The sequence below is a fragment of the Gorilla gorilla genome, chromosome 3 (genome assembly GCF_029281585.2).
Source record: "Gorilla gorilla gorilla isolate KB3781 chromosome 3, NHGRI_mGorGor1-v2.1_pri, whole genome shotgun sequence".
Taxonomy (NCBI): domain Eukaryota; kingdom Metazoa; phylum Chordata; class Mammalia; order Primates; family Hominidae; genus Gorilla; species Gorilla gorilla.
In genome coordinates, this window is record NC_073227.2 from 128,428,513 (window position 1) to 128,442,160 (window position 13,648).

Consider the following 13,648-nt stretch of genomic DNA (forward strand, 5'->3'; position numbering starts at 1 on the left):
CTTTTTTGGTTGTGTCTCTGCCCGGCTTTGGTATCAGGATGATGCTGGCCTCATAAAATGAGTTAGGGAGGATTCCTTCTTTTTCTATTGATAGGCAGAGACTTTAACTTGTGTGTGCGCATGCACACACACACACACACAGAGCAGTCAGAGTGAACAGCGTACACAGATTGCTTAGAACCAGCTACCGTTTCAGCACTGAGTCTCTTGGATTCTGCCACTAGCTGGCACAATGTTATCACAAATCACAGGCCTAATGTAAGAGTATTAATACTTTTATCTTGATTTTTTTTTCTGTTGTCCTCCCCTTCTTAAGTCTTGTGTATGTGTGCATGTGTGTGCATGTGTGCACACTCACACACACCCTTTATTAAATGCATCCCTTTATTAAAATAGTTAATCCCAAATGCTGGGAGAGGACAGCACATCTCATCTCATTCACGTGATTTGTAGTTTGCAGTGCCTGCCCCTTCCCAATTAACCATGGCCTCCTTGAGACTCTGCACCTCCTTGACATCCTCATCCCTGCCAGCTAAAGATCTCATCATGCAGTCTGAGAGATGCTGTTCTAGGGAGCAAAGGCCTGGGAAAGAACAGAGACAATCTAAACAGATCTGAGTATAAAAGTAGCAGTGGCCATGATATTGTCTTTCATTCAAGTCGAAAGCTCTTGAAAGCCAGGTGGTTTTCGTAAGGGCTGCCTGAATGGGTTTGCACTCTGTAGGACCAGGCACTGAGGAACTCATGTTCCAGCTAATTGGAACATGAGAAGCAAAGCAGGCAAAGCCTATACCAGATGCCAGCATGTGGCGAGCAGATGAGATTGCTCACAAAGCACCTCTGAGCTTTAGTGAGCCCTGCAGTGAGCACTGCACAGCCCTGGCTTTGTGCAGTGCTGAAGGCTGTCTCCAGGGCTGAGCGTGGAGGGCAGGCGAGACTCTAAAGCCATTGTTGCCATCCTCCAGTTGAGCAGTGGGAGTCTGAACTAACTAACTTTGAAAGGACCTGTAATGACAACCAGGCCAGCTTGTGGGGATCTGTTTTACTTTGGTTGCCTCATACATCTTCCTGTTGGGGGAAAAAAATCACTATGGTGTAGAATATAATTCAGTGATTCCACTGATTTCAGATTCTGAGACAAATTATAGATGGAGAAGAGAAAATGACAAGTCTACAAATTCCACTGTGACTACAGAGAAAACCGTTAAAATGATGTGTGATGACATCTATTTGTATGCAGTGTTTTCATTCCATCTGGCAAATACATTTTTCTACCAATTTCTCCCACTTATTTAGTGGGGATCAAAAATTTAATAATTTAGCTGGTAACATCCCAAGCTATTATTAAGAAAAATATTTATATGAACACATCAGTGTAGATGACCCAATAAATCCAAACTCTGCCCCTTTTGTACAAGTATTTCCACTGTCCTGACTCCAAAACAGAGTGCTTAGTCCTGTTACCCACTGCTTCTGTAGGCAGAAATAAGCTCACGTTCTGTGGCTACAAGGCAATATATAAACAAGATATTTTTTGCACTGGACAAAACATGTTTTCTAACACATTATAAAACAATTCAAGGGGAAATTAATTTACTAGTCACTTCCTGTCAGGCTTCTCTCTCCTTTACCTCTCACATACCGTGACAGAGGTCCGTGATACCTTAGCCCATGAGGAAGTGTGCCCAGAGGGGTTTAGTGTGCCGTTCCCAACAGTGGGATGAATAGATTTTGTCCAGCTCTGTGGACTCTAAACTTGGGCTTTCCCCACTGGGCCACCTCCTGCCTAATATAACCTGTTTTAAGTCCAAATTACCATCCAGGGAAAAGGACCCTTGCACATTGTAACAAATGCAGGCAGTAGGCATTACTTATATGCCTACAGTAGACAGACAATACATTTTTCTGGTGTCCAGTTATTTGAGCATAGCCCATTGGAAAGTGCTCAGTAAAAATGTATTGAATGAATGCATCTATTATTTAACACCAGTTTACTGTTGATGAACAACGCTATAAACAATATTAGCACTGCTTCTTCAATAAAGGCAACTAGTTTTCACTTGTCTCAAGTTTTACTATAAATTATTAATTTTAATTAACAGGTATACAGTTTGTTTACTTTGATTTGTGCTAATAATGTTTTTTAAGTAGTTGCTGTTAGTACACCGTGTAGAGGTAGATGTACCTGAGTCACCTTGGTACACTCTCCGAGTCACGCCTGGCTGCAGAGTAAAGATAATAAAAGTTTTCCCAGAAAAGAGTTGAAGAAATTTAGAAGAGCCACTTCCAGAATGATATCCACTGAATTATTGCCAAGAAAACCAATCTTATTTTTTCCCACAATAAATCAGTATAAACGGTGTATAGAATCACATCCTTCTATTAGTATTAAGATACTTAATTGCCATCAAATTTTACAGTGTCTATTAAAAAGCAGTCCACATTTTCTTGTGTATCTTTAGAGGTTAGGTTTCACAGGGCAGCTCTTAAAGTTCTCATCTTCCACATCTGGAAGATCACATTCTGTGGCAGAAATGGTAAATGCGATTTTTCAACAACTACTACATCGTGCGTATGTTAGGGGCCTCTTTTCTGTCAGAACGGTACATTACTCGCTCATGACTCTTCTTCTTTAAAAGCACAGCCACACAGACATCTTGTTACTGTTCATAAGCCCTTTATTAGAGTTTCCATATTGTTGCAGCCGTAGACCAAACTAGAGGAAAAAATTATTGTGTAAAATACTTAAGACAACTGTAGTCATGAAACAGTTCAAAGTCACCTTCCAGCTAAACAGGTAGTTGCCAGAAGCCCTAGCAACCAAACTAGAACCAGGAGGAAAACACCCCTTCATACAGACCCGCATGCCAGCTGTGACCTCAGAGAAGGCTCAGCTCCCAGAAAGAAGGCTGACCTAGCCTCTTCTTGGCACACAGTTCAGCTCTGAGTTCGCTGCAGGGAAGGAGGCCAAATCCCTTCAAGATCAAACAGAAGAAGTGGCCAGAGGAGTGTCCCTCTCCCCGCAGACACCTGCTTTGATCCCTATCTCTAGGGGGACTGTTGACTCTCCCCCAGAACTGCTGCCTACAGAAAGCAGGATTTGGGCAGAATGAGCCCAGAATGAGCTCTGTGCAGTGACATCAAAGTTATTTGGGAAAAATTATTCCGGAAGAAATACAGGAAACTAGGAGGGGACCAAGTTTGTGGAAGGAACTGGCTGAGGGTCCAAACAACCCATTTCTTTCAACTTCACCAATTTTTTGTGAAGTTGAAAGAAATAGATTATTTGGACCATAGCAGGATATACACACCTGAGACTCGGGACTTGGCCTCTGCATTTTTGAGAGGAGGAGGAACCGAGGGAGACAAGAGTTGAGCGGGCTTTGGCCAAGCCTCAAGTCTCAGGTATAGATCCAGCTATGCCTGTTGCCTTGATGAATAGACTTTTATTATTAATTAATTGCTTTCTCTCTATATCCAGAAGAGCCCATCAATGTGTTGGCATAATGCTCCACTGTCACCTCCCTTACCGTTTTGTTGGATTTTCTAGTTAACTCTCAAAAAGATCATGGTGGCAGCTTTAGACTGTTTTTAACTACTTGGTTTATGCATGTTAAGAGAACTCACTCAGAGAGAGATAATTTTCAAATGAAGTTCTGGCCAGGGCTGAATATGAAACCTTTATAACAAGTAGGCCCCCTAAACATAATACTTTTTTTTTCCCCTGGTTCAAGTTTAGGACTAAATGAAGAGGAATTGGAAAGGTTCCAGAGGATAGTAATGAAAATGATTAAAGGACTGATGATGAAAGTTTCAAGGAATTGGGATTACTTAGCCTGGAGAAGAGAAATTTGAGGGGTGATTTAATGGCAATCTTCAAGTACAGTATGAGGAGGGTTATTGTAAGTATGGTAGCCAGCTGTTCCCCAGCTGCACCGAAGGTTAGAAAAGGGAAATCGAGCTAGAATTTCAGCAGAGAGGTTTAAGTTGGACCAGTGATAGTGGTTCTCAAAGTAGCTCAAGGGATAGAAAACCATCGTGGAAGACCATGACATATTCTTTTAAACTTTATAAATATACTTTTTCCTAATCAGGTACCAACTTATAACATGTACTGGTAAGGTAAAAGTTATGAAATACAACTCAAGACTTAGAAAATGTTGACTGGGGAGATGGGTGGGGGTGTTAAGACATACCTTCTCCACTGGGACCCCACAATGTGGAAGCCCAGTTTGAATACCAATGAGCTATGAAGAGAGGCAGTACCTATGGACTTTCAATGAGCACGACAACCAGATGGTGGGAGCCCACGAGGATCTGTGTTCAGGAAAGGACTCACTCCCATCTGAATCCTGGCAACCCTCTTTTTTCCTTTGACCCTGTTTCATACCACCTGGAAAAGGAGGGAGAGGCCCAAGCCATACAAGTACTTTGGAGGACTGCATGTCTAGGAGACAGGGCAAGGTGCCCATTTACAGCCGGTTCTGCCCTGTCCCTGGAGAAGGCTGCACCAGCAGCACCCCTCTCACACAAACTGTTCCTCTCTACAAACCAGCTCTGCCCTGGCCTGTGGATTCAGTTCATTAGCAATTTTAGATTATCAGGAACTTCACTCTTAATAAAATGACAATTTTTAAAAATGTTTTATTACAAAGCTTCTTTTAAAAAAATGCTCAGCACATTAACTCAAACTGGAATGACAAACGTTAGGATGACAGTTTTGGGCAAAGGCTGTGCCTTGCTTTTTTAAAAAATGGGTACATCAATGTTCATTTTAACAACTGGCATAAAATCCCACTAATTGGCTAATAAAAACAGATACAAATACAGAACATTTAAAGTAATAACAATTCAAGTGCTGGGCTTTTTACAACAAGGGGGTGATAAGGAAAGAAATGAAAATTCACTGCAAACCAGTCTGCTGAATGCATCTGTTAAGGTTTACTGTTTAAAAAAAGAAAAGAAGAAAACAGAAGAAAAAATAAACTGAAACAGGGCTGCCAATTGCTACCAACAGAGTGGGTTTGGCTATTACATTTATTTAGCTCTATTGAACACCTTACAAGGACGGAGAAGCCACTGTGTTACAGGCAATTCACAGAGAAGCCACTTACCAGACAAGCTGTCTCAGAAAAAGAAGGCTTCTTTTTATTTCATTATTTCAAACTTTTCCAGAACTTTGAATTTTATTTAAAAGCTCATAGCTAGCAAAATATACAACAAGAAAATTAAAACTGAAAAGTGTAAATTAAAAAAATTCAAGTTTAAAAAAGCAAAAAAAACTGATCCTTTTGCACTGTTAAATAAAAGCTTTAAGAGAAAAGAAAAGAAAGAAAAATGAAGACAGAAACAAAGAGGGAACTCTTCCATGAACTCCTCCACTGGGGTGCTGATGGATGTGCTGGTTGCTGGCTCCAGTTGCGCATGACAGGCAAATGCAGCCAAGTTACTGTCCTTGCCGAAAGGTTACAGGTTTGGATGCAAGATGCTCTGGGAAGTGCACACAGATATGAGGGGAGAAAAGCTGCTCAGCTGCCCCACAGCCTGCTAGCATTCTCATGTGCTTTTACATTTCCTTTTAAAAAACCTTTTTATGCTTTATTTTGGAACTTGGCTCTTGCAGTAGACGAAAGAGGGGTAGGCAGTGATTGTCTTTATGGATCAGTGTCTCTAGCAGTGACCTCAGGGTAAAATTGATGTCAGTGTTCCTTTGGGGTCGACTGGGCAGGCCGTGGAGACAGTCTGGGTTTTCAACAAGCTTCCATCTCCAGAAGAGGTCCTGGGGTCGCTGCCTTGGCTTTGCACGTTGGGAATGAGCTTCGTTTTCCACCTCAAGAAGGAACAAATGAAATGCTATTAATATGAATTTGCCGTAGGCCTTAAGATTATAACCTCTATTCCATACCATGTATGTCTTACAACCTCTGCATTTAATTAATCCATTTTGTTAATTTGGGGATGGCTAAAATGAATTGCCCTATCAGTCAAAAATCCTGAGAGTACACTACAGAGTTAATATAGTGACATTTTTACTTTAGTTCCATGTATATGTATGCCCAGAGTTATGATGTGAAGTGTAGCTAATACTCTGGGTCATGGTAAACAGAACAAAAAAAAGTTTGAAAAACACCAGTAGGAAACAGCCAAACATGAATAGGGAAGGCGGGCAACAGCCAGATCAGGGAAAGATGTGTCATTCTGCAGTGTTTGGTGTTTTTGGTCCACTGTGGGAAGCCACTGTATGATTCTACATAGGACAGACATATTCACATTACCCAACGCACTGCCAACTCCCGTGACGCTATGTGCTCTGTCTGCTCATACTCACAGCCCAGAGGATACAAACCGCTCCCTTTTTCCTTAAGATCTTACAATTTTCAAGATTTTTTTTTTCCTTCCTAACATCTAGGATCTCTAATGATAGCCTCGGAAAGGACACTCAGCAAATATGTTAAAATAATGTTGCCAGATATTGGTGATATGATTTTCAAATAAGAGAACTCCCACATTCTCAAAGCTTTAATGATCTGAGATTTTTTAAAAAGTGATTAAAAGTAAAATGTAACATTGTAACAAGATCAGACAAAGACAAAAGGAAAGTAAAAGCATGGCAAAGTTCCGTTCCTTCACTCCAGAGAGCACCTGCTTCCGCTGCTTTGAACTTGGGGAGGCTGCTTTCCTTTGGTGGCAGCGATGCTGGAAGCACCTTCTCAACCTGGGTCCCTTGACAGCCTCAGATGAATCCCAACACTTTGTGCTTGTGATTGTGCTATCCGTGTTACAAGCAGAAGTTTCCTTTTAGAAACTCATTCTAAATAATGGTGGATTATTGTATACTTTCATTTCAATGGAAAAAGAAAGTAAAAGAGAAATAAAAGGAAACTTTGACATAGTTTAATAATGAATACAAAAGTCTAGATGGCAAGTTACAGTCCACAAAGTACTTTCCATGGAAGGATGGTGATCTATGGAATGGGAACTGCGAGGACACCTGCCCTTCAGGCTTTTGGAAAGAGAGGTTTGGCTCCTATATTTAAAGTGCTCACAAAGTGCACAGCGCAGAGCAAGCCCTGCAAGCAGGTTAGCTAGTATTATTATTCCAATTACGCCCAATGCGGCCCCTAAAGATGATCGGAACTGCAAAGAAGCTATTTGTATACCTGGGTAGCTACTGAAAAAGCAAAAACCAACCAACAAACAAAAAACAAAATAGGAGGAAATCAGCCACAGAATGATTTCAACTGAGGAGGTCCTCCAATGACAATTTCAATTTCTATTCTCCTGGAAAATCAACCATTCCCTGTTTAACAGGAAAACACTACAGCATTGTGATACTTTTACTGAACAGAGGTATGGATCTCGCACGCAGGAGGATCAAAGAGCTATGAAGGACCCTGCCTTTCTATGGAGAAAGAAACAGGGCTCTAGCAGAGCCTGGGGTGGGAGAGAGGGCACCCCACAGATTCCTATTTACATTATAATTTTGCATCACAGATTTTCAAAGGCTTGGTCCAGGTTGCTCTTCCTGGGAAGGTTTTCCTCTCAGTCTGACATGAAAACATTTAGTTTCCTGATGAGGCCTGGCCTTGCAGTCCTAGGCTAGCGCCTGAGACAAGCACTGGGACTCAGAATAGACTTGCCATTGGCAGCCAGGAACGCCTGAGGGAGACAACCTGCCCTTCTGTTGGGCCATCCCACCACTGCCTGGCACAGCGAACTGTGAAGTACTGAGGTACAGACAACTTCCATGGCCCTGCTGTGGCCCCATTCTCAAGCAGGGCTAACACCTCCAATCTAGAGCACCCTGCACTTCCGGCTCCACCAGTCTTCTTGTCCCTCCACTGCCTTACCTAAGGGTGCCTTCTCCTCCTCTCTTCTTAAGCTGAGTACAAATGATAATATAGTGATTAACACAAACATGGGTGCCCAGAGATAGCCATTTACCTAAAGGATAGTATGTCACTTGCCAAGAAAGAGTCTATATCTCCTAATAAAGTCATTTCTTTCCACAGTCTCACATTTTCCCACCTGTTATTTCCTTATTCCATGGGGTCACCTTGCAAATTCTCCTGGAAAGTTGGCTTCAGAGAGCCTCTGTACAGTTGCTTACCAAAAAGCAACTAATCCCTTTCAGGGACTAGTGCTTAAAAAAAAAAAAAAAGAGCAAAGAAATTCCTTCACTATGAAATGAGGCAGTTTGTCCCTGGTGGCTCTTTTAAAATACAGGGACGTCAGGGGAGACCAAGTCTTACTTCCGAGTGGGAGAAACGGGGGCCTTGTAGTGTTGCTTTACAGATATAAAACAGGTCCAGTCCAGATTATTTTCAAGAAACCACAGGCATGAGGCTCCAGAGGCTGGAGCTTTCCCACATCTAAGGCTTCACTGGGGGGCTGCGGCTGAAGCTGGGCCAGGCCAGGCGAGCCCCGGCACAGCCCAACCCACCAGTGAAGTCTGTGCAATCAAAGCCAGCAATTACTGCTCTCCGGCTGCGGCTGGGCTTCAAAGGGAGTGAGGCAAGGCCCATCTTACATATGTTCAGACTTGGGCTCCCTCCACCAGGAGTCACCACGCATTTGTACTGGGGATGCAAAGGCGGCACAAGACCCCACCCCACCCCATATAACCGAACCCCCCTGATGCTCTCCTGGACCAAATTCCAATCTTGACAAAATATCCCATCAACCAAATGGAACCATGAACCCAAATGGGTAGAGTTCCTTACTAAAAGCCCAAGCAATAAAGGTGAATCTAAAGATTTCAAGAGTGGGCCTGTTTCTGGGAGGTCAACAGCACCGACCCCAGGCCAATAGGGCTTTACAGACCCTGACTCAGGAGTGAAGAAAGGGAAAGGGGGAAATTCCTTCTCTCTAAGCCCAAATAAATGTAAAATCCTACCAAAAGCAGAGCGCTTGGCCAGCTCATGTCCTGGGGGTTCCTCCCCAGGCTGTCCTCTGGAAGAAAGGGCCAAGGAGACAAGTCTATGGGTGAGCTCTGAGGTGGTGGAGTGGAGGGTCAGGAGTAGGCAAGGGCCAGCCCTGTCAGGGTGCCACTCAGGGCTCACTGGCCAGTCAGTTCAAGCTGTCCAGGCCAAGGCAAAGGCAGCAAAGCTGGTGTCCAGGAACAAAATGCACCCCTGCCCCATCATGTAATATCACTTCCTTATTCAGAATTGGTAAGGATACAAAAAAAGTGAGTTGGAATAAAAGACCCTTTCTTCGTCGTCCTCTTCCTTTTACGCCACTCTCAAATGCTACTAACAAGAGGCAGGAGCCTCAAACGATGTGCAATTTGAGGGGAGAATATTAGAGACTGGTTTTATGAGAGGTAAACAGATTCACAGATTTTAATTGCAAAAATGGCATTCCAGCATCACACCACACACCTCACGCCAATTGTCTCCATTTTTACACCTTGGGAAAAACTGACAAAAGCCTGTGATTTGAGGGTGTGAACTCTTCTGCTGCACAATGTCATGTGTGTATGAAGGAAGAGAGGTACAGACTTCTACAGCAGGAAGCAAGCGTGACAGAGCTAGTCTAATCCTGTTTTTTTAGCAGAGACTTAGGAATATGGTCATAAAATGACTGGCCCATGGTGACCCCTAGAGAGTCCCAGTGCTGGGCTGTTCCCTAGGCCTCCTGGCATCATAAAAGTGACAGTCTTGTTGACTTGAAGGTGGTCTTGTCTGCAAGAAGCTGGTGAGGGGGAAGGAACAAAAACACTGTCCACTACGCACTGATTTGCCAGGCACTGAGACATGGACTTTAGAATTTCACATTATCATCATTACAGTTTGCATCTTCCCACCCACTTACAGATAAGGACACTGAGGCTACCTGAAGTTCAGTAACTTGCCAAAGGTCACCCAACTAATAGGCAGCAGGATGAGCCTCTGAACTCTCAACACGTGTCCTCTCCACCATACCTTGGAACTAAATTATCATTCACTTTCTTCTCTCCTTCCTACCTTCCATCATTCTGTCTGTCCATCCCCAGGCAACAACCCCTGTATCCTGGTGGAGGCAGTCTACATCTGTAACAGTGCAGCCACCCCCAGGATATCACGCTCTGTTTGAAGAAAGATGATAAAGAGAAACAAACGCATAAGTTAACTTTCAAATTTAAGTCCCTAAGACTGGAAATATAACCTACAAAAGCCAGCTTCAGCTCCTTGACAGTAAACATTACCCAACATTTGAGAAAAAAGAAAAATGAAAATGTGTGGTTAGGAAGGTTAACACTGAGTTTTATTTCTGCAGCTGAATGACTCCTCAGTCCCAGCATTCAAGACTAGTTAGTTAATCCCCTAACCACAAAGCTCTAAAGCAAAAAGATTCCCAGAAGCTGGAGGTGGGAGGAAAGGGGTCATTGCCACTCCTGGATTCATGTTCTACCAAGGCAAGGTTGAGTGACCTGTGCGGCCTCCTCTCCTGTCGCTACTCAGAGTGAATTACCATCAGCTCAACCAGACTTTGGCAATGTCAAGATGACTTTGAGACAAGCCTGTGACCGTTAATCAATTACTGCAGGGGCATTTTTCTGTAGCTACTGGTTTCTCTTCCTGATCAGCCTAGCCCTCTGTGTCTGTCTCCTCTGTGAGGACATGTGTCCTATTTGTAGGCCAGACCTCCTGGTGCAGGTCATGACCGCTAGATCCTTCCTACCACGGGAAACATGGGAGAAATGGTCTTGAGCAAGTTTTGAAGGAGAGAGCCTCAAAAGCCCATTGTAGTTCTGTCGGCTGAAGTGCTTCCAGAGGGCAATAACTAGCTAGGTAGACCTCCCTCATCTACTCACCTCCAAATGCTATCCAATCCACATTTCTCTCAACAGACGTTCTCTCACACTAAAGATGCTAAGTTCACCTTCTACAAATGAGGTGACAGGATCAGGGCACACTTTGGTCTTTTTTCTGTTTGTTTTCCCAAACCAAGCCCTTCCACGATTATGCCAGCGTTTGTGTGTGCACCTGTGCATCTGGTTAAGCACAGGGAGGTGATAACTTGTGTGGGTTAGAGTGTGGGCTCTAAGGACTGACAGTCCTGGGTTGGGTTTGGATCCTGGGTCCATCGGTTACCACCTGGAAATCTCGGGCATGCATTCTGAACGTACCAAACACGTTTCCTCATCTGTAAAGTGAAGATAGGAAGCTGCTCTACCTCATCAGGTGCACTGCGGGATGTGGGAGACGTATGTGCAGAGCCGGGCGAGTGCAGGGCAGACACCCTGAAGCAGCGTAGTGAGTGCAGTAACAGCAGAGGATGGAGAACTGGGGCTCAGAGCTGATGGTAATTCACTCTGCAGACGCAGCGCTGCTACTCACCAGCTGCGTGGCCCTGGACAAGTGATTATTTTCTCATCCTTCAGACAGAACTGAAATCTGTCCCCTCCACCCCACAATGGGGCTGCTACAGAACGAGAGGAGGCAACACATGCAGAAGCATCTGTTAAAGCCTCCGGAATGTGGCAGGTGGCCCATACAGGTTGGGACAATTTCTGCTGTTCAAACTTCACACAACACATTCGGGGCAGCAAGCAAGATTCATACTATTATAGAACTTCTGGTAGAAAATTAAGACCAACAGGGTATTCTGCCAGTTAATTAAAATATCTCTTATGAAACAGAATGCTTCTAAAAGCATGAAGCTAGCTGAGAAAAAGTAATCCCAATACAAAAAAAAGTTAGATTCACAAAAACGATATATAGGCAGTTAGAAAAATTTAGTGTAGAGATTGATGTAAACCTTATGCCAAAAAGTGAGTTTAATTTTTAATGCTTTTAATTTTTCTCTCATTCTGTCAAAAAGAATAAAGTTACTTTGCTAAAGGTCACAGACAGCTATGAGCAGCAGGATTTCCCACTCATCTGGCTCTCAGTAACATGGCAGCTTCATTTATGAAGCACACTGCTGAGGAAAAACACGTTAAAACTATCTCAAGGTATCACAGTAATGTCATGAAATTTATGCGCAAATATAGCACATTTTAGCCTTTCTTAAAATAGCACATTTTAGCCTTTCTCTATACCCCAACTCAGACCCCATTTACTTTTAATTTTTTTTTTATTATACTTTAAGTTTTAGGGTACATGTGCACATGGTGCAGCTTACATGTGTATACATGTGCCATGCTGGTGCACTGCACCCACTAACTCATCATCTAGCATTAGGTATATCTCCCAATGCTATCCCTCCCCCCTCCCCCCACCCCACAACAGTCCCCAGAGTGTGATATTCCCCTTCCTGTGTCCATGTGATCTCATTGTTCAATTCCCACCTATGAGTGAGAATATGCGGTGTTTGGTTTTTTGTTCTTGGGACAGTTTACTGAGAATGATGTTTTCCAGTTTCATCCATGTCCCTACAAAGGACATGAACTCATCATTTTTTATGGCTGCATAGTATTCCATGGTGTATATGTGCCACATTTTCTTCATCCAGTCTATCATTGTTGGACATTTGGGTTGGTTCCAAGTCTTTGCTATTGTGAATAATGCCGCAATAAACATACGTGTGCATGTGTCTTTATAGCAGCATGATTTATAGTCCTTTGGGTATATACCCAGTAATGGGATGGCTGGGTCAAATGGTATTTCCAGTTCTAGATCCCTGAGGAATCGCCACACTGACTTCCATAATGGTTGAACTAGTTTACAGTCCCACCAACCGTGTAAAAGTGTTCCTATTTCTCCACATCCTCTCCAGCACCTGTTGTTTCTTGACTTTTTAATGATTGCCATTCTAACTGGTGTGAGATGGTATCTCATACAGAATTGGAAAAAACTACTTTAAAGTTCATATGGAACCAAAAAAGAGCCCGCATCGCCAAGTCAATCCTAAGCCAAAAGAACAAAGCTGGAGGCATCACACTACCTGACTTCAAACTATACTACAAGGCTACAGTAACCAAAACAGCATGGTACTGGTACCAAAACAGAGATATAGATCAATGGAACACAACAGAGCCCTCAGAAATAACGCTGCATATCTACAACTATCTGATCTTTGACAAACCTGAGAAAAGCAATGAGGAAAGGATTCCCTATTTAATAAATGGTGCTGGGAAAACTGGCTAGCCATATGTAGAAAGCTGAAACTGGATCCCTTCCTTACACCTTATACAAAAATCAATTCAAGATGGATTAAAGACTTAAACGTTAGACCTAAAACCATAAAAACCCTAGAAGAAAACCTAGGTATTACCATTCAGGACATAGGCATGGGCAAGGACTTCATGTCTAAAACACCAAAAGCAATGGCAACAAAAGACAAAATTGACAAATGGGATCTAATTAAACTAAAGAGCTTCTGCACAGCAAAAGAAACTACCATCAGAGTGAACAGGCAACCTACAAAATGGGAGAAAATTTTCGCAACCTACTCATCTGACAAAGGGCTAATATCCAGAATCTACAATGAACTCAAACAAATTTACAAGAAAAAAACAGACAACCCCATCAAAAAGTGGGCGAAGGACATGAACAGACACTTCTCAAAAGGACACATTTATGCAGCCAAAAAACACATGAAAAAATGCTCATCATCACTGGCCATCAGAGAATTACTTTTAATTTTCATATTATTCAATTAAGCTTCATTTTCCTGGTTCCTAAATCCACACAGATCAGAAGAAACATATTATTGTGGG

The 13,648-nt window shown here is 42.9% G+C and overlaps 1 protein-coding gene across 6 annotated transcripts in view; it reads right to left on the reverse strand.

Annotated features, from left to right (window-relative positions):
• Window positions 1-4,624: 4,624 nt before the first annotated feature.
• Window positions 4,625-13,648, reverse strand: part of LEF1 (lymphoid enhancer binding factor 1) — a 123,399-nt gene continuing 114,375 nt past the window's right edge. For 3 of the 6 annotated variants that reach the window (XM_055384156.2, XM_004040255.5, XM_055384157.2), the window contains one exon: window positions 4,625-5,830. In XM_055384156.2, coding sequence (XP_055240131.1) covers window positions 5,751-5,830 — 80 coding nt within the window. In that variant the 3' untranslated portion in view covers window positions 4,625-5,750. The remainder of the gene's footprint in view (window positions 5,831-13,648) is intronic. The other 3 variants (XM_031010305.3, XM_004040254.5, XM_004040256.5) reach the window with 1 other exon arrangement.